At 43.8% G+C, this 21,984-nt stretch overlaps 1 protein-coding gene across 1 annotated transcript in view; it reads left to right on the top strand.

Moving 5' to 3' along the window:
• The window catches only part of CILK1 (ciliogenesis associated kinase 1), a 483,141-nt gene that overhangs the window by 78,681 nt on the left and 382,476 nt on the right, over window positions 1–21,984 (top strand). The window contains exons 2-4 of the mRNA XM_078647940.1: window positions 880–1,144; window positions 12,733–12,787; window positions 19,796–19,917. Of these exons, the coding sequence (XP_078504066.1) occupies window positions 1,044–1,144; window positions 12,733–12,787; window positions 19,796–19,917 (278 nt within the window). The 5' untranslated portion in view covers window positions 880–1,043. The remainder of the gene's footprint in view (window positions 1–879; window positions 1,145–12,732; window positions 12,788–19,795; window positions 19,918–21,984) is intronic.

Genomic DNA, 21,984 nt, shown 5'->3' with positions numbered 1-21,984 from the left:
TTTCTGCAATATTCAAAACAAGGAAAAACAATAAAATAGGTGCTTGGCTAGCCTGGTCAGTATTTACGAGCACCTACCTTGAGACAGCTCTTAGAGGCTAATGGATTTTGGGATGGGTCAAAAAGTATTAGGGGAATTTTTAGAAGGGCAGCGTCACTGGCCATCCAGGAAGTTGCAGAGGAACAAAAGCAGTTCTCTCTTGTGCTAAATAGAGCTCCATTCACAGCACTCTATCTCCACTTCTGCCCCCTCCTCGGAAGGACCCAGCTAGTTCACCCGTCTGCAAAGCTGGCCTAGAGGATCTTTACACAGTTATTGTAAAATTCTTCTGTTCTTTTCGATTACTTTTTACAGTCAATGACTGCTCAGTAAATACTGGGATTGTCACATGTCGGTTACCGTTCAAAAGCCCTGAAGTAATGAAGAGTACAGAACTACAAGAAAAGCTTACGTTGATTGTATTTTGGTGGTATTCAGATGAAGTCAATACAATCGTTCAAGGAATTTTGTAGTCCTTTCCAAATGTATGTATTCTTAATTGGATCATAGCTTATGAGGGTGTTGTTTTTAGACTCTTGACAGTATCTCTCATCTGCCACTGTCCCATCTGACTTTATCCAAGCATCCCGTACCAAACCGTATAGCTGTGACTTGAGGAGTTGTCTAAATTTGATCTGAATAAGCAGCAGTAGGTGTCTGATTGCACGTCTAATCAAAGTCAAGTTTATTACAGATTGGATTTCATCTGACACTGCCTGTGGAGTTTAAGCAATGCCTAATGGTTGCCACGCCGACTGACAAACAAAAGTTGCTATATAAAACTGCTTGTTGTTTGAAAGGCCGTTTGAAGTAACCGAGGTCTGTGCTTTCTTTCCTTAGATAAGGAGTTGGAAATATGATTGGGAAGCCTGCACACAGTGCCTGCTCCTTGCGGTTCCAGATTAATCGGAAAACCCCATCTACCTTAAACGGGGGATATGTTGCAGATGGGAAGGAGTGCCTGCTGACTGTTGACATGAACTGGAAGCCCCAGGACTCACATCATGAATAGATACACTACTATAAAACAACTTGGCGATGGGACATACGGCTCTGTCCTTTTGGGAAGAAGTGTGGACTCCGGAGAGCTGGTTGCCATTAAAAAGTACGTTTAGTAGCTTAGGCAGTTTGCACACAGAACAGGAAAATAGACTTTTTCGCCAAACAAAATTGTGGTATATTTTTCTCTTTTCTCTTTTCACTAGGATGTAGATTTGCAATATCCCAGTGATAGACGCCTGCGTTTCGTGATATTCTGTCCACACGATTCTTAATCTTTCCCTAACTGCGACACAATGTTGAAATATTTGTGTACTCTGTTTAAGTAATCCGCTCCCAGAATCTCACAGTGTTTACCAAGGGAGAGCATACTTCCAGGAAGTGGCTGTGGTGGAGTCCGGGTTCCGGATGCGAAGCAGAATCTAAATCAGACCCGTATAATTTTGGAATGAGTTTGACAAAAGTGTTTGTTAGATTGTGTTTTTTAGGTATTATTTAGGTTAAAGGTTACATGAAGCCTATCTGCTGCATTATTTATGTATTTATTTATATATGAAAAGCTCTGACACGTTTGACCGGTTGAAAAAAGTGGATGCCTCGCTTTACCGATCCCCAAAAAGGAGCTTATAAAGAACCGATTAGTCGAAATATAAATAGTTTATTAGTGATACTATAGGAATTGCGGTAAGTTTTGAGTTGATTTTTCCCTCCGAAAAATGCAGATCTTTTGCTGCGATTTAATTAACCAATTTTGTTCCCTGGTTTTTCAAATGAAAATTGTTTGTGTTTCAGATGCCAAAATGAAGACTCTTTTCTGATATGCTTAGTAAAACGTATTCTTTTCATAGCCGCAGCTGTCAGTTGGTTGCCCACTGTTTCTTCTGCATCTTCACCATAAATTCTAATGATCAAGTACAGTGCTAACTTTCTGTGTTAATGACCGATATGGGGCACTCCTGTACAACATCTGGTGGACTCTAAGATATAGAATTAAAAGTGTTAACTGTGGAGGAGACACAATTATGGGTTTTATTTTTTGTAATGGAAATTATGGTTAGCACACCAGAAAGCCAAAGTTAGGATACATTTTCTATACATTAGCAAATATCTTCTTTATTCATGTGCTAAAAATCACATTTTCTATACATTAGCAAATATCTTCTTTATTCATGTGCTAAAAATCAGCACCTATCTATCAGTTAGACTCCCCAGTGTTTAGCTGTAGCTTCATCAGAGGTTCTATGAACAACTAAAATGCTAAGGTTTTCATTTCATGAAAAAGCAAAGCACTTCTAAGCACCATGCTTCTTCCTGTGTAGCAGTTGAAATCAAAGAATTTCCCATGGCGCAGACCAAAGTCAATAAATATTGAGGGGTTAATGCAGTTCTGAAGCCAACTGTTTCAGTAATGTAAGCGGAAAATTTTTGTTTGTTTTTTAATGTATGGTATTATATATTTTTAAAGGGCCATCTTCTCTGTTCCCAATCAATGTCATGATAGTTTTAAAAACGCAATAATCTGGTAGACCTTAATGTTTTTTTACCTGCAATTTAAATACAAAGGAATAGATTGTTTAGAAGTGCAGGAAGCTATTCTCAGACGGAGTTCTTATTTTAAAATGAAAAGATTTAAGCTCATGTAGGTAGAAAGACTCTCCAAATGAGTTGCTTCTTAAAATGCGTTTTACTTCTTATCTCCTTTCATCAGTAGTGCCTCCCTTGATGTAAAAGGGCACTGGCTTTAAACGTGAATAAAATCGAAGAAAATGATAAAACAAATACATATATTGCAGTGGCAGCTTACCAGGAACTGTGCATTGCAGCCTGGCGGGGAACATGCAAAGTGCGCATGACTGTTTGATTGGCCCAAGAAGGCTGGCTAAGCAGTCATGCCCACTTGGAGTGTGCAGATCACTCCTCCTCCATGCTACCAGCCCCACCTTAATCCAACCCGTTGTTGTAGGAAGGTGGAATCTGACTACATGGTTGCCTCCACTTTTTTCTGATGTAAAGATGGTTTTTGACTTAGTTTGGCTAGGATCCTGCTATCCAGGGTCCCAGCCTATCTGCTTTCCTCTATAAATTGATTCCATGTACTATAGGTACACTCCAGTTTGGTTACTGAGGTACCCTTGTGAGTCCCTAGTATATGGTACACCAGGTACTAAGGGCATAAGTACCCCAGAGGCTTACCAGGGGCTGAAGCATGTATTTTGCCACCCCTTGAAAGCCTTCCAAAATGGCACCACAGGACTGCTACTGCAGCCTGGGTAAGGTAGTGCATGCACCCCTTACTAAGATATAGGTTTCCTATATCTACCTTTAATCATGGACACATATAAACCTATCAGTTACTCCAATGGCAGTCCTTCTCCATCCTGAAGGCAGAGTGCTTGGTTTTGTGTGAGAGGGTGCCCATGCATGAGCAATACCCCTCTGCAGCTTTCGGAATCTATTCTCTGAAGCTGTTCTGTGATGCAGCCAGACCATACACTCTTAAGAGCATTATAACATCGCGGTAAATGCTAACTTTGGTATGGCTGCATGGAAACCTGTTGTGTTTGGTGTCAAACACTTTGGAATCCTACCCCCCGCCAGTCCTGGCGGCGGGGGTAGAATTCCACCCTTCTAGAGGGAGAGACATGTACACACTGGTCTGACCGGTAATAGTTTAAAGGAGCCCTGGCATCACAAAATGGATGCTGCAACCACAGACACAAGTCTGGCCTCCTGCTGCTGGACAAAACTCCGGCAGGGGAGACCTGGACAATAGCTTTCCTGTCACAGGGAGGTGTAACCACCTCCCAGACAGGCTTTTGTGTATTGGGGCTGGGTCAGTGCACTCTGAGAGTGCTTTGAAGTCAGCACTGGGGGCACATTTGGTGCCCCTGTGCATAGCCCAGTTCAAACTGGTTGCAGAGGCCCAGATATCTGTACTGGGGTTAATGTATGACATTGTTCTGCATTCTGTCCATCAACTGTTGTTTTTGCATTTGTCATCCTGAGTGGGACTTGTATGCTCAGACGTGAGTCACTGGGATCCAGCTATCCTGGCTGATGAGGGCTGAAAGCCCGAAACCGGTCCTAGGATGCTTTGTTTCCAGTCCAGGGAGGACCTGGCTTAGCAGTTCGGGCTGGACTGTTCCCATGGGGCACAGGGTCAAGACTGATTTGCTTATTGGCTGGATACAAACTGGAATGGCATGGTGAGCAAACAAACAATGGATTTAGGCCCAGATCTCTGTACTGGGGTGAATGTATGACATTGTTCTGCATGCTGTCCATCAACTGTTGTTTTTGCATTTGTCACCCCGAGTGGGACGGGTATGCTCAGATGTGAGTTCCGTGCTCTCCATGCCACTGGAATCAAGCTATCCTATCTGATGAAGGCTGAAAGCCCGAAACTGGTCCTTGGATGCTTGTTTCCAGTCCAGGGAGGACCTGGCTTGGTAGTTCGGGCTGGACTGTTCCCATTGGGCACAGGGTCAAGACTGATTTGCATATGGCTGGGTTCAAACTGGAATGGCATGGTGTGCAAAAAAACAATGGATTTAGGCCCAGATCTCTGTACTGGGGTGAATGTATGACATTGTTCTGCATTCTGTCCATCAACTGTTGTTTTTGCAACTGGCGCGAAACTGGACAAAGGAAATGGGTGTAGCCACGCCTCTTTCCAGACCCTCCCATAGGTGGGTCCCCAGAGTATGTCCAACCCGCTTTCTTAGTATGAGTAAGGGACCCCTGGCAACAAGACTTTAGATTACACCTGGACGAAACTCTAAATCAGAATCCTGGAACTTCGACACTCTACTAACGATTAGAGGACAGAAGAATCTCCCTTAGGGTCAAGGAGTGACTCCCCTCTTCAAACAGGCACCAATGAAGCAATTGCCGGTCTGCATCTTCGACGCTCCCGCCGGACCCTGAAGTACCTGCAGACCAGGAAGCGGACTTCTGGACTTCTCCAAGGCCGACCCGAGTCCCCAGTAAAGCTGAAACCTGCAGCCCTCACGAGTGACGTAGAACCCGGGACCCTGGACACCGTGCACATTTGCTAAGTGCATCGACTTCCCGAGCTTTCCCGAAGTGTGGCATTGGGTTACTCGTAGCCCTAGCCCTGAGCACCATCTGCACCGAAGATTGTGGGCCTACTCTCCACAAGTGTTCGTGAGCCCGCTTCTTGCATTTCTGCTTGAGGCTCCTTCGCGATCCCTGGTCCGTCGACTGGTGGGTCCCCTCGAAGGTAACTCCACTTTTCCGTGGACTTCCCTGGTTTCTCCAGATGTGCCATGACTCCCTACCAAGTGATGAGTCTCTCTGGCCTTGCTGGTCTGCAACAAAGCCTATCTCTGCTTTCTGCATGGGTTGCTGTTACCAAGGCTTGTTGGGTCCAATCCGGAAACCGACACCGCAGCACTCAACATCCTTCGTGGGACAGGTCGATTCCAGAACCTGGTAGTCGTTGACGCCTCCTGGTCCTCGTGGCTGAAGAGTCAAGCTTCACCTTCTTCACCTGCAAGCTCCTGACATTGTTGGGCATCCGCCTATCGTCTTCATGGTCACTGGCAAGTGACCCAGACTCTGTCCCCTCTGCTTTCAGGTTCTTCTCATCTTCGTTCCAGGCTTGGATCACACCGGGCACTTTCCACTTGGACGCCAGCAGCACTTTGCAGCAGATCGCCATTGAAAACGACGCCGAAACCTAACACGAAAAGACAACTATGCACCCGGCTTCCCTGGGTGAGGAAACTCGAGTACTCCGGTGCTTCCGTGGGTGTTGACTCTAGAACCTTCTAGTTCTAAAGGGGTTTGCTCCAAGTCCTCTTCTAAGTGTCCTTTAACTTTAAAATTCCAACCGTGACGTTCCCCATAGAAGTTAATGGTGATTCGCGGCTGTGTGGGGACCCATGGGGGACTGCACGCGTCCCCCGTGGGTCCCCTGCGTCACTACCGTGGGTGGTTCCTGGTGGCCCTAGCGGTTCTGCAGGCTCTATGCCTTGTCTCTATGCCAGTCGTGGTTCTTGTACCACTTTCTTACTACATGGTTTTGTACGCCCCTAGGGCACAACTTACATTGTGCTAATTTACTGTGTGCTATTAAGTTTACTGAATGTACTTTTGCCTCTAGCCTCATAAAGAGGATTTTTATGGGGATTGTAGCCTCAGGAATTCAAAGCTTTTCATGTATATATGTAGCCATCTTCACATGAAAGTGAATTATTTGGTGGTAGGAAGCAGGCACTGAGCCCACAAGATGGCAGCTGCACTGAACGAGAGCTCGCGCCGATAGCTCCGGCATCATTGTTGACTCCTGTCAAAACATTGAACTGTGACCCCTGGTCGCCGGAGACCGGGCGTCCCTTGCCTAAAGTCATGCATGAAATCAACTCCTGCTGTGATTGGCACCGACTTGTGATGACCTGGTTGAGAGGCCATTGCTGAGGTGCACCTGGTTGTGGAGAAATTTTTTTTTCCAGAGTTTTTATATAGCGCGAACTAGAACCGAACCGAATCAGTTATCAGAGCGCTGTACATAGCACCAGTTACGTTACATGAGGACACACTTTCATTTTAGGCACGGGGGATTAAGTGATTTGCCCAGAATCACAGGGGTTTTTTGGTGTCATTACCGAGACTCAAACCCAGATCCCCAGGTCCGAGGTCGAGCGCCTTAGCTGTTAGGCCAACCCCTCCCCCCCATGTCCTGAGCAGTGTGCCTGGAGCCGCTCGGACAATCTTTTAGCATTGAACCTCTTGAGACCCAGTGGTGAGGACCGCCTAATCCCTATTGCAGTCTCCTGGTGGGTGTGTTGTTGTGGGCCCGTCTGCAGGGGTAGGCTGTCCCCACACCAATCCCTTCATGGAGACCCAAGACCTCACCATTGGAGATGTGCTGGGCCACCTTAGACAACTTTGCAGTGGCCTGGAGTACCCAAGACGTCATATTTTGTGCTGACCAGCCTGAACGGGGGCCATGGAATGCAGCTGGGACACAATGTGCCATGGTGCCTGTTGAGGGCGGCACGCGAGGTGACCCACCTCTGACTGCGCATGAATGCTTCATGAGGGTGTGCCAGTGTGCTGGATTATCAGATGCTTCGGCTTGTGTGGCACCTACTGACTCTTGAGGGTCCACTAACAGGGGTCGCTATTCTTCTTCGACCTTTTCCATTATCACTTTAGGCATCCCACACTGATGACCTCAGCAGATACGTGACATAGTGTCAGGACTGCTTTAAGGGTCCCCATAGACACTTGTGTTGTGTAGTTCCTACAAATCTGTACAGGATCTGCGTGTATAGACAACATAAACTAAGGGATTGGTGTCCAGACTGTTTCCAGGCACCCCCAAATAATAGGTTAGTCTTTTGACCAGCTAGCTCGCAGCGTCGCTATGAGCCCCTTTTACCAAGGAGCGAGCAGTTTCTGGCAATTATCTAACAAGACCACCCGACCCCTTGGGGATCATGAAAACAGTATAGTGCTTTTTGCTCAGTCACTCTTGCTCAGTTAGTCTCAGAGAGATACATAGAATAAACGGTAGTGACATTTTTAATAAGTATTTATTGAACCGTCATTCTAGTATAAAATACGTGTGCTGCAACAACCATGAGACAGAAACAAATATATACGATAATGAGCACCAATAGAGTAAACAAAAGTTAGAATTCTACCATGTTGCTAAAACAATGACTATATCCTGGCATATGTAAACTTAACAGTAATAATGCATACTCCTATGATGCAAATCTTAACTAGATGTACCTAAATATACCTACCATGTGTCTAGGTGTGTAGCCAAGAATCCCCTTAGGATAGAGCCAGCCCCATTACCTGATGTGGGAGAGCGAAGGACACCGTCTTGGTCTCGAGATGGACTCCCCGCAAGGGATGTCAGACCTCTGCGTGCTGGAGTGTCTGTGTGCAGGGACCTCAGCGTCTCACATCAGCGTGTCCGCATGGAAGTCTTTCTCCTCTGGGTTGCCCAGGGAAGATGTAGTGCTTTTTATACCAGAAAGTTACCCTCTGGAGTTCTGCCTAGAAATGTACTGTGTGCATGTCTGGCAAGGATGACGATAGAGGTGACCCTTATACAGAGTTATGCAGAAGATGGTAATCCTGCTGTGATACTGAGAAACCTCATGCTTAATACACAAGGTTAGTTTTCGGAGAAAACCACATAACAGTCATGTAGCACCTAACTAGGCAAAAGGTCAGTGCCAAACCCGTTATGTAGAACAATGGTAGGACAGATGTAGGTAATAGGTTGTGTAACTACCTAGGCCTATATTGGGCTACATTGGGATTCATAACACCCACTTCTCATCTGACTGGACAACATAATACAAAATGCTAAAATATGCCTATTTTATATTTGTTAAAAAAATGATGGATAGGTAAAAAGCTTTATGCAATATACTGTTTGGACCAACTGAGCACACTGCAAGCCATAGTGCTCAGTGAGAGCATAAGAGGAAAAAAAAAGAAATTGTTTTCGAATTCCAGTTTTAGTTGTTTTTGAAAAAAGCCAAAGATTGTGGTGTCGTCTGGGAAAGATAAAAGGACAAGTCTAAGGGATTGATGATTTTGCTGAGAGATGAACTATAGAAGAAGAGGTGAGGGTCCAAGACCAAACCGTTTATTACAAAATTCTTTTGTCATAACTGTTCCATTTTCAAGCGGGTTTTCATGCATGCATTCAAAAGCTGGTGTATGCTGATAAAATGTTCTGTCCTGCAAAATAGGAAAGTCCAATTTCCTTTTATTTATTTTTTGTTTTAAATTATATTGGCTTGATAACATTTTTTAATATAGCTTTGGACTTTGAAGCTTACTGCTCCTTTAGTCAACGGACAATGTTTGCTTATGACTCATCGCAGACCACACTATATTTGTTTTGGAATAATTCACCACTGCTTTCACCATAGTGATAAAACTGGCTTTGAGCAGTGATAATGACTGTCACTGAGACCCAAACTAAATAAACAGCAGAGGGTCCCAGGAGCTCTGAGATACCGGGAGAGGAAAGCAGGGAACAACTAAGAACAAGTACAGATACCTCTCCCTGGCAGCAATTTAATACATGGGTATTACCTCATTCATTTAATTGGCAACAATATTGTCCCAAACCAGAAATTTATAAACATGATTTTCTTTTATTATATCACAAAATAATCCTATGTTTGGCAATACAATTTCATCAAACTATTTATTGAATGTACAAAATTCTTCACTATACATACTTCGTATTTACAGGGAGCCCCAAAGCAAGAATATATACATAAAATCCATTCATCCCCTAATAGTTCCACACATACCCACACGCATCTGTTATACCATACACAACTGAAGAACATCAAAGTCCACTTTACAAAACATAAAAAAATGACAATAGTACAAAAATTATACGAACAACATAACAACAAATAAAAGGAGGGAGCGCCGACGTGCGTTTTGGATTAGGACTTGTGTCCACAGTTCCTACGTCAGGGCGCAGTAGATGGAATACTTTCTGGATACGGTTTTCCTCAATGGATATTTGGACAATTTGTGTGATACAGCAAAACTGGGGCTCAATATCAAATTTCAATCAATAAGAAGCCAATCGTAATCCTAGAAGGTCATATCTTGGGTTGAAGGTAAGTGGTCCTAAAAGTATAGAAATACTGACGTGACACCTTGAAAGCGATGAGGTCACTGTCAGCAATGGACAGTCTGGGCCTGTCCTAATTCTTCATATGGCAGGTCTCAAAATAATAGTCCCACTTGTCCTTAGCTGGCTATATACAGTTTGATACTACACGGTACCAATTGTCCCATGTAGTTAAACTAGGACAAAGAGTGGCGCTAAGGTGCGTGGCCCCGAATTAAATGCCTGGCGGTTTGCTCAATCAATGCCTAATTTGACCCAAGGTTGCTCATATACGTGTGGCCGTGTTCAAACCCTCTTCGCGTACCGCTGAGACCTGTACAGACCACATACAGATATAATTGTTTACCTTTCAGTAACTGGGGTTTACCCCAACAAGGGCGTCGAAGTGACACTGACAAAGAGAAGGAAGCTCGTCTAGACACTGCTGTCACCTGGTGCCTCAAAGTGGAACGCTCCACGCTATTGACAGCTACAGTTTTATGTTGTGTACAGCCCCCTCTGCAAGCTGATCACTTGACTCACCCCTGCGCAATGCATTCAAGGGGGTGTAAAGTACAACATGGCCTTCTTTATCTGAGCCTGTTCTCTTTCATATTTGTAGAAAATATATATTCCTGTTGGCCTGCCATCGTTATCCCGACAAGTTTTGCCCATTCCTCCTTTGTAGCAAATATTTTTCTTTTTTATCCTTCCTGAAGTCTTGCCATTCTCCATCTACCATCCCCTGGACATACGTCCCCATCCAAACTGAGTGCTTTACTTTGTTCTCCCAGTGCCTCAGCAATAGCCAGCACTATGCTGATAATAATTCTATGGGTGCTGCTGCCAGCATGGGTTACAATTTCCGTCAGCTGTTTGTCTATAGAGATGCGCAGGTTGTGAACGTATACAGTTCTTCATTGCTCCGTACACCACAAGCATTCCCCTGACTGTCTGGTTTATGGAAAACAGCAAGAAGTAAGAGAAGGTGGGGAAGATGGCAGACGGCCATCCCATCACTGTCCTCCAGTTATTGAAGACTTGAGAGAAGCAGCAGGTTAACATTGACCAGAACACCAACTTCTGAGGCTGTTTTTCACTGACTGTTTTTTCATACATTGCAAAGTCTCTTTGTTCTGAGAAATTGACTATATAGCGTGTTAGATAGTTGTTCGTGAATATGTCCCAAATATGTCCCAAATGTGTGTATATATCTCTGTTCACTTGTAGTCTTCTCGCTGACAAGTCTTTTCTGTCAAGTGTTGTTTTTAATTTACATTTAATCGAAGAAACTATAGCTCTTGACCATAGACCCTAGAACTGAGAGTAAACTGATGTTCATATCGTTCTGATTCAGTTTTTCAATATATAGTTTCAGATCTTGGGGTAATCAACAAGCATGACCCATGGGTGTATCATACTGACAGTGCCCAGGCATTTCTTCCATGATCTTACAACGGAAGTGTGTCAAATGTTGCATTGCTTATTCGGTCAAGAATATCAGACTCTGTTGCTTCTCTGTAGTACCAGAGTATTGACTTATTCTTTCTGAATTATCCAAGCATCATAGCTGAAATGTATCTCTGTCAAGATACTACTTTTGATTACTAGGACTTTAAATCCCTGATAGTCCAGCTGTGTAGTTCGGCATCCAAAAAGAAGCAGGTTGAAGCACTGAAACGCCACATTGAAATAACATCCTGTTCTACACTCTTGCAGGCTTCAACTTCCCTCCTGCCACTCTTTGGTAACAGCTCAAAATTGCTAAAGCTTTCAATGTGCACATCAAGGCTAGCTATCCTTTTGTCTCCAACTTCATTGCATGCTTCGTTCCTTTGGGTACAAGCTCCTTGTTAGTCCTCACCAGCGTTCTTCCTTGGAGCTTCTCATGATTTAAAGAAGTCGCATTTGTGGCATAGCATCTTATTCCCATCATGGTTTTTTGTCAAAGTTGAATGGAGGACGACTCTGAAAGTACAAAAAGGATACAGCTTCTTATAGATGCATCACATTGCTTGTGTGGGGGATGGAGGGGGTTACTCAGGCGCACACAGTTTCCGGCCATTGCAGTGAACCAGTCACGCTCATTTAAGCCCCTCTTTCCCTATTATCAGTACCTTAGTAAATTGTCTGAAAGCATCAGCTGACTGTATCATAGAGGCTTCAGCATCAGATAGCCACACTCAGCAGGGTTCTTTTCCAAATGGCCTGCAACTCAATAATTTCTCTGAGGGCTTCACCAGCCAGCTTCTATTGGCGTACCATAGCACTACAAATTGCTTTTGCCACCATCTTGTGTTTACTTTCAAGGTAAGGGCATGGCCAAAATAACCTGTGTAATCCTTATGTAGAAATGTCGAAGTATCACCTAGTCCCAGTTGCGCCCCTGTTCCAGTCTATACAGACTCCTTCTCAGTTGACCTCTATCTCGAAATAAGAATGGAGCGACCTCACGAAAATGCATCCATCTTTGAGTTGGCCTGTCTCTGCTTCGTCTATTTCTACTCCTAACTATTGTTTTTAGTTTTTTTGTTCAATCAGTCTGTCAAGATCCTTTATTCGGTTACATAAACATCAAAGGTACAAAACATCCAAGTAATACATGGAACATTTTTTCTTCCATCAGTATCCTTAATACATAAATAAACTCTTCCTAAACTTTTTTTGTCTTGTCAGGTCAGTCACAACTTTGTTTTTCAGTTGTAGCATTAATTATATGCACCTTATTATACTGTGTTTCGCTGCCCAAAGCCAATAAAACCGCTCTCATGGGTGATCATTCACTGAGAGTTACAATACACATGTTTGAAATTCAGCTGGGCCAACTCGCCCTTTCGGCCTTATGTGGCTGAATAAATAATATCTTATTTAGCATCAAAATTCGACTTTATTGTGGACATTGTATATCTATGTGATTTTCTGTGATAATTATTTTAATGAGTTGTTCCTTTTTTCTTTATGCTTCTTTAAATTATGATAAATGACGCTTAATATCGAATTTTCTGGTTTTGAGCCGGTTGTCTTTGACAATCTTTTTACTGTGTTGTTTGCTTTCTCGTTAGGATGAAAAGGAAGTTTTACTCCTGGGAGGAGTGCATGAACCTTCGGGAAGTCAAGGTACTTGTCTTTTTTTTATGTTTAAATGGTACAATGTTTTGGGGACAATAGAGGTATGATCAATTCCACGATATGTTATTTTTTTGGTCAACTTCTGCTTTTCATGCACAATTTGGTAAGCATGTTCTCATCTGTGAGAGATGGACATGGGCAGTAGCGTGTATATTTTGTTCCTGTCATGTTACCTCGATGCTAGTTTCATTCACTGACTTCTGTGATTTGAAGTATTTTGTAATTCACATGACATTTCTGATGGCTATCGGTATTTCTTATTTCCATGTAAGCTTTATAGAAGTAAGGTGGTGCTGCCTATCCATAATCTTCGGCCAAGGTTCATTGCAAATTTAAAATAAATCAAAAAGGTGGATATTCTTTTTCTCTTCCTTCCTGTGTTCTGTAACTCATTGATTTAGGAAACTTTATGCAAATTGTTTCTGACACGTGCTCTCAGATGTTGCATTCATATGTTTCTGTGAGTTAAGGCTCACACCCAACAACAGATCCAGGCACTGTTCTCCAATGATGCAATGATGAGTGGTGCATTTCTTTCATTGCTAACCTTGCGTAGAAGCAGTGCTCTTACTTTAGTATGAAAATGGAAAATCTGGAACCTGCGTGCCACAACGGCAATGGCTCGTAAAATGTTTCAAAATTCATTTTTAGATTTCACTTGCTGACCGCTTTTAGCTGTCTTTTTTGAAGACCTGTTGTATACAATAAAAATAGCGGCCTTTGCATCAGCTTTTTGCTTATCATTGATTGGCTTTCGATATCAATCTCATTTACTTGCTTCTTATTCAATGGCTTTCCTTCCCATTCTTATGTTCGTCCCTCACCTGGAGCGTAGCTTCTTTACCATCCTTTGGATGACTTGTTTCCTTCCAAGGCAACAATTTTTTTTAAGGCTGGTATTAGCCAAGACCTTTTGATTTTACTAACGTTCTACATTATATATAAAGTGAATTTCAGCCAGCCCTTTTCATCCATGGATCAGCTGCCGTTCAAATTATTTTTCCAACCCACCCCCACCTCCCTCCCCAGCATGGGGCAGTGATTCAGCCATTGGCTAACCTCAATGTGACTGACAGCATTCAGCCTTTTAATGAAGCATACATTACACACTTTAGGTACCTTAAGTGCTAGTGACGACTATGGCAATGTGTTCTTTTTTTAAGACCAGAAACATATTTTCACTTTTAGTTAATGTTCTTTATTTTTTTTTCTTAATTTTAATTAGAATGAGAGCCCAGCAATTTCCCTCAAAGTAAAGGTTTGTAGAAACCATGACAAAACAAAATATGCAGTGACAAAGCCTAAAGTCTGGCAGCCAACACCAGACCTATTGGCATTTTATTTTTTGCTTCAGCATTCTGTGGGAGTGCCTGTGTTGTATTGCTGTCTCCCCCTGTGCTGCTTGCCTTCAAATGCCCGTCCCCTGCACTCTGTGTTGCTCCCTCCCCACATGCTCATTTGTTGCTTCCCTGTCCTGGTAATCTTTTTTTTCTTCCCCCAGTTCCTCCATTTATTTCCGCTGCCACACCCTTCTCCTGCTCAGCGTACTCCTTCAACCCTAGCTCCTTTCTTGCTTCCAGCTGCTCTGTGGCATTGACTTACACCATCTGCTACCCAATCCCTCCCCCGTTCCAGCCCATAATTTATTTATTTTTAAGGATTTTTATGTTTATGGAGAACCAGACTGCTGCAATTTGCTAAAGTAGCTCCTTATCCTAAGATTCACTTTTCTTTTTTAATTTACCTCTGCAAGATGGGCGTCCACAATCTTAAAATGAAATATTACAGTAAATTTGAAAAATAAATGGCCTCAGCAGCATCCTAACAAATATGTGTGTGTTCCCAGCGATGCATACGTGCATATTCATCATCACTCCCCTTTGAGGTGGCCATTTTCACTTTCTTTTATTTGTCAATTGTTCAGTATCAGTAACCAGCATTTCAAAGCCAAAAATTGACTAAGGCACTTGAAAGTCAAGACCTTTTCGCTTTGTTACCTATGCCACACTAGCCCTGCTCAGGAAAAAATCCTTTAATAGCGTTTCAAGACTGTGCCTGAAAGTGTATTTTCTGATGAGTGCTGATATACTGCAGGATAAATTTGGGCCAGAGAAAGTGTGGCAAAAGGCTGCATTAGTCAGGCAGAAGCAGGCCTGTCATCTGCACCCCACGCTGCAGGTGTTCCAATACTAATACTGGATAAGTGTCCTTTGTCATTTGCTTTAAGTATCAAAAGGTTTTATGAAGAATTCATGTTAATTCTCATCTGGGAAGCACTGGCATGGTTTCTTACCTACGGAACTTGCTTTAAAAGATCCAATTTCCCTTGAAAATATTACTGCTATAAAACTGACCAATATTTGTGATACATAGTGAAAACTGACTAAATGTAAGCTTCTAACATCATCTTTGTTCACTGATTGGTTACAGAATATGTTCTCCTCAATTTATGTTAAGTATTTTTTGACGATGCCTGGGTAGATTCTGGATTCCCATAGGTTGGCTGACATGAATAGAGATGTTTTGAGACCTATAACTATAGGACCGAAAATCTTTGGCTCCACCTTGGTTGGGTTTCTGTAAGTCATATACATAAAACAGAAAGATCTTCTTGGACTAATCCAGTGGACTTAAGGACAATAAATAGTTCTTTGGCAAGGGTAAGTGGGCTGGGGTACGTAGAAAAGAGGTGTCCTCAAGAAGAAAATTAATCACATCCACAAGTGAGCATCTCCTGTCACTCTCAGCCTAAAGTTTGTTATAAAAGTACTGTCAAATAATAGAAAATAAAAAGCCATGTAGACATAAAACATAAAAACAAACACATTTAAAAAAGGTTAAACGCAGCCTAGTCTGAAAACCCACACATTGCAGGTGTTGATGATTTTTCTTTTGAGTAACTGAAAATGCATACGATATGCTGGCATCTGAAGAAGGGGCCTCTGTAACTCGAAAATGAATGTGCTGTACCATTGCTTTATTTGTTACAGTTAATTAAAAAAAAGGTATCAAAGCCTAGAATATAGATTGATATTGATATTGAGCGGTATTTATATAGCGCATGGCTACCCGGAGGCCTCCCAGCGCTTAAGCTAGACCGAAGCAGATGACCAGAATACGTCACGGAAACCGCAGTGTCTTAAGGGATCTGCGGAAGGTGAAATGGTTAGGTTCGGCACGAAGATAAGGCGGGAGGGAGTTCCAGAGTTTGGCAGTGTGCAGGGAAAATTGACGGCCTCCACTTCTGGTTTTATTGACTTTAGGAACGGATGCCGGGTTAAGGGATTTGGATTGGAGGACTCTATTGGGCTGGTAGCGCTGGATGAAGTTTCTGAGGGTGGGGGGGGGGCCTAGGTTGTGGAATGATTTATGGGCGATACAAAGTGATTTAAATTTGATTCTTTCCTACACGGGAAGCCAATGGAGGGATTTCAGCGCTGGTCTTGCGGAGTGCATTTTAGGTATGTCAAGCAGTAATCTCTCAGCCCGATTCTGAACGGTCTGAAGCCTCGAGATAGTAGCCGTTGGAGTGCCCAGATAAAGCGTGTTTGCGTAATCCAACCTGGATAGGACAAGGGCTTGTACCATGATCTTTCTCAGCCTAAATGGCAGGAGTGAGAGAATTTTGCGAGAAATTTGGAGGAGACCATAGCAGGTGCCCGCCGTCTTCCGAGCTTGGGATTTAAAGGATAAGTCCTGGTCCAGCCAAACACCCAGACTCTTGACCTGGGTTTTGGGGGTAGGGGCCGGACCCAAGACCGTAGGCCAGATTTCTCTCATGTCAAGAGGGGAGCGATTTCCCAAGACCATAATTTCACTTTTATCCCTGTTTAATTTCAGGAAGGAGTCCCTCATCCACAAGGCAATTTCTTGAAGACAAGAGTTTAGGCCTGGGGGATTGCTGTCCTTTTTGTTGAATCCAATCACCAGCTGAGTATCATCAGCATAGGTGATGATATGGACTCCGAAGGGGTGAACTGTTTGCGAGGGTTGGGTATATACATTAAAAAGGGTAGGGCTCAGTGAAGAGCCCTGGGGTACTCCACATTGGAGGAGGTTTTTTTTGGCAGATACTTTGTTGTGGAACACTTGAAATGAACTCTTATCTAAAAACGACTGGAACCAGGCCAATGCCGCGCCGGAGATACCTATGTTGCTCAACCTTTGGATTAGGATGTGGTGATTAACGGTATCAAAAGCCGCGCTGAGATCAAGTAGCAGGACTACCGCTGTACCACCCGAGTCATTTATTTTTCTGGTTTCCTCTACTACCGAGATCAAGGCCGTTTCTGTTCCCTGAAGTGGGCGGAAACCCGTCTGAGTGTGATGGAGAAGGTTGTGGGTCTCGAGGAAAGAGGAAAGAATCGTGTTGACGTATTTTTCCGTAATTTTACTTATCCCTGGCAGAACAGAAATGTGTCGGTAGTTTCCTAAAACAGACGGGTTCAGCGAGGGTTTTTTCAGCAGGGCTTTCACCATGGCTTCCTTCCAGGCAGGGGGGACCACTCCTGATGCGAGTGAGGTGTTGACTAATTCAAGGATTACCGGAAGGACAACATCTGCTACCTGTGTGAGCCTACGTATGGGAGCAGGGTCTTTAGGAGAGCCACTTTTAACTTTGAGGAACAATCTTTCTAATTCTGACAATTCTAAGGACGGAAAGTAATGAAGGCTGGGCTGACCGTTACCAAGGGGAGTGAGTGGGATATCTTTATTAAAAGGGGGAAAGAAGGAAAAAATAGTGTTGATTTTTGTGACAAAGAATTCGGCAAGATTGTCACACTGGGTATCTGAGGTGTCGGAGTGGACAGGATTAGGTGGAGGTTTTGAGAGTGTTTTCACAACCATAAAGATCTCTTGCGTCGAGTTACATGCAGCTAAGATTTTTTCGTCGTAGTAGCTGGCCTGTACTGTTCTAATATTGGCTTTGTAGAGGCTGATATTTTTCCTATATTTCTCTTTAGATTCTTGGGAGAAATGTTTTCTCCATGCTCTCTCTGTTTTTTTACAATTCTGTTTTAAGACCCGAAGGGCATCGTATACCACGTTTTTTGGGGGGTTTTAGCCTTAATTTTCAGATCTTTTTCGGGGATAAGGGAATCAAGGGAACTTGTGATCCAGCGGTTGATATTTTCTTTGGCTGTGGCTATATCTGCCGAGGGTGCTGGTTTGGAGGCTATTAAAGTGGTGGCCCTTTGTTCTGATGACAGATTGGACCAGGGCCCGGCTTTTACGGGAATGGGGGCCATTTTCATAATTTTGCCTGGTGGGGACCATGTGAATGGTATGATAAAGTGATCAGACCAGGGAACCGGTATAGGGTTTTCCCCGACCAAATAGTCCAGGTTCAAGAAAATTGCGTCCAGTGAGTGGCCCTTTATGTGAGTGGGTTTAGAGACTTTGTGCGACAGTTGGAAGACCTCAAGATCTTTAATTAATTCTGCCGCCAAGGTGTGTGAGGGATCGTCAAAATGGAGATTAAAGTCCCCAAGTATAGAGAAGTTGGCGGATGAGCAAGCTAGGTTAGCAACCGAGTCAGGAAGAGATTTGCAGAAATTCAGGGAAGGGTCTGTAGATTAACATGCCTGTAAGAGGGAGAACGGGGCTAAATTCGATGGTGAATATGGCATTCTCACATTCTATGGCAGGGCTGCCCAGGATTCTGCAGGTCAGTTTGTGTTTATAAATGATAGCGATTCCGCCACCTTTCCCTACTGGGCGGTCCATCCTTGTGATGGCATAGCCCAGGGGCAAGGCTTGGACGAGGTCAGGATCAGAATTATAGGAGATCCATGTTTCTGTGAGAAAGATTGCCTCTGGCGCTTCTTCTTCAAGAACAATAGAGATTTCGGTGGCGTGGCATAGCAGAGATCTGCAATTTATTAAAAACATTTTAAAATTCAGGTTATTAGTGGTGGGGGGGTAAATTGTGTCCTAGCTGAAGGCTACAATGTGGACAAAGTAGAGGAAAGCTGTACGGTGCAATGGTATGCTTACATGACTCCATCAGAGAGGAGTTCAGGTGGCGAAGTGTCTCTAAACTATAGCATAGCCGTTGGCCAGGGTCTGTGGCCCTTGGCCCCGGCCGGCCGCGGACGGGCGCGGACGGGCTTTTCTTTGGCTCTCCTTCGGCGCGCCAGCAATGAATACATTCATTCATACTGTCACAAGCTTTATGCATGCAGCATCTCAACAGTTGGATGCACGTTGTGAAGGATGTAACAGTAACTCTTTATTTCTAAAAGGCAATCTGCCGTCACCATGAAGATACATCATTAAAAAAAAGAACTGGGGAGCAACATGCATTTCCCCTCACAGTTAGGCTACTCAAGGAGGGTGAGGGGGGTGAATTGGTTCTGGACAAACCTAGTCAGCATTGCTTTCCATTGCATTTGGCCAGCCACTATCGCCTAGCTTCTGACTAACAATAGCAGATGCCACCCTGGCTTGAACGCTGGAAAGAAGCTCTGCTATGTCTCACTATTAAGGAGCTCTATCTGTTTAAGACCGTTAATGAAAAATGCTTACAGTATTGGCCCCACTGCAGATGGTCCTACAGAAGCCTTGTTTGCAAGAAGGACACATCTAGATGTTAAAGGGTGTACATGCACTACTTGAAAATGTGGTCCTCAGCAAAGGGTCAGTTTTAAATGGTCTTTGTCGCATAGATGGAGATTTGAGCAGTAAAGATGAAAGGTCCTACACCATGGAGAGCTCTTGGTGCTGCAGGAGGTCAGCTAAACAGACGCGTAAGGTATCAGTCGCCACTTTCTGTGATTCTATGTAATCTTCTCATTTAACTTGAACATTTTCAAAATGCCTAGATTTAAGGTCATATGCCCCATCAGCTGAGTAATTAAAGTATTGATGCATCAGTGACTTGCATCAAATCGTGTAGTTCTAATGTTTAAAAAAAATGGGTATGTACTAATTAACAAGAAAATAATCTTTCAGAATATTTGTTTTTCAGCATATCATTTTCCTCTGTTTTCCTAGTCTCTGCAGAAGTTAAACCATGCCAATGTAGTGAAATTAAAGGAAGTCATAAGAGAAAATGATAATCTCTATTTTGTATTTGAATACATGAAAGAAAACCTGTACCAGCTCATGAAAGACAGGTATGTGATGAGTGTTTCATCCTGCATTTCAATTTAATAGATCAGTACAGTATGTATGATGCATTTGATATTTCTCCTAAGGTTATGCTATCATGTAAGTTGTGTGCTATAATAAATGAATGTGCAAGATATCAAAAGAAGTAGAACCGATGCCACAATAAAAGTTTGATGGCACACCCCTAAAATAAAACAGTTCTGAAATGTCCATTATCAGATGGGCATAAAACATATGTTTGAGGCATATGAGCTGCAGAATGTACACTATGCATAGATCGCCATCTGGTGTTGGACTCGGATGTTTGCATGTTGTTTTTGTCTTCGAAGAAGTCCTGTAGTCACGAGGTTGGTGACTCCTCCTTCGGACGACTGTGCACATGGGCTTCGGCTCCATCGTTAGATTGTTTTTTTCCGCCCTCGGGTTCGGATGTGACTTGCTGCGCTACGGATCGGTATCGTTCTCGAACCCCCTTTGACGGGCAATCACAGCTTATCGACGGTATTGTCTCAATCGCGTGCCTTCAACGCACACCCTCGACGACTTTCCATTACATTTCGATGCCTGCGAACCTCGTCGCGGGCCGTTGGGCCTACCCGCGCCGATAGAGACGGACGTCGATGGAATGGACTCCATTTAAAAAATGTCCACCGTGTGGTGCTAAGTTTCCACACTCGGACCTCCATCCTGTCTGCAATCTGTGCCTCTCTCCGGAACATCAAGAGAAAAATTGTGAAGCTTGCCTCTTATTCAAATCAAAAAAGACCATCCGGGATCGTTGAGCTCGACGCCGCGATATGCAGCGAGGCACAGGTTCCATTCTGGACCTCTTCCATCCAGGTCCCGACAACCTTCCGGAGCCAGAAGAGATTCCAGACTCGAAAGCAAATGTCTCAGACGCCGAAGATGACATCACCCCATCTCAAAGGGACGTGAGTACTGAAACCCCAGCCCCAACCAATCCCACACCTATGGCACCGGTAACACCTTCACTTCCGGGCTCAGGTTCACACCGTACTAAGACTTCGAACGCCCCGGGCCCGGCACCGAAGGACAAACAAAAGCCATCCGGCTCAAGCCAAGCATCCGGTACCGAAAAAACATCCTCTGCACTGAAAGCTCGGTCATCTGAGTTGCCACGCCCTTTTCCACTGGCACCGGGAAAACATTCGGCATCGAAATCTACAAAAGATTCCTCGGCACCGAAGCACTTCGATAAAGCATCGGCACCGAAGAAGCGTTGACTCCTAAGCCGGCGGATAAACCGCCAGCACCAAAACAGCCGGATAAAACCTCGGCACGAACCAAACAGACAAGTCCTCGGCACCAAAACACACAGAAAAGACTCTAGTGCCATTAAAAGATTAAGCACCAAAAACTTCGGTATCGGGAAAAGATGCTGTACCGGACAATATCCAAAAACAGCTCCCAAAGACAAATCTTCGACGCCAAGCTAGCCTATCGATTCCGAGGAGCTTTTCTTGCCGGATCCAAAGCAGACTACTATCTTTATCCAACCGAAGACTGGTCACATAGTCACCAAGTCACCTACAAAGAGGAAACCAGATCATGTACCACAAATTCCAGTTCCTCCAAAGAAGATTCATATAGCAACTACCACTTCACCACCACCTTCACCTCCACCACCTGTTAACCCTTATTTAATTATTTATCACCACACTCTCCACAGTCAAAGGATAGTGACAATTCACAAGGGCATGGGCAATCAGAGGAAGACATAATGCCATTAGATCTTGATGATTCACCACAGGAACCAGATTTATGGCATGATTATAATACTGATCCTGATCTAACAAATGATCCAGAATTCTACCCCTCAAAACCATCCTAACCGGATGACAATGTGGGGTTTGCCCAACTAATCAACAGAGCAGCCACATATCACAAGGTCAAACTTCATTCAGACCCTGTAGAAGAAGATTTTTTATTGGAGACTTTTGCCCAACCACAAAAATCTACTCCTGTCTTACCCATGCTACAAGGCCCCCTTAGACTTGCTCCTGAGGTGTTCAAAGACCCAGTTCGAGCTAGGGTTCTTAACCCTAGAGTAG

Source organism: Lissotriton helveticus, chromosome 6 (genome assembly GCF_964261635.1).
Source record: "Lissotriton helveticus chromosome 6, aLisHel1.1, whole genome shotgun sequence".
Taxonomy (NCBI): domain Eukaryota; kingdom Metazoa; phylum Chordata; class Amphibia; order Caudata; family Salamandridae; genus Lissotriton; species Lissotriton helveticus.
Note: the sequence above shows the minus strand (reverse complement) of the source record. Positions and strands in the feature narration are given on the sequence as shown.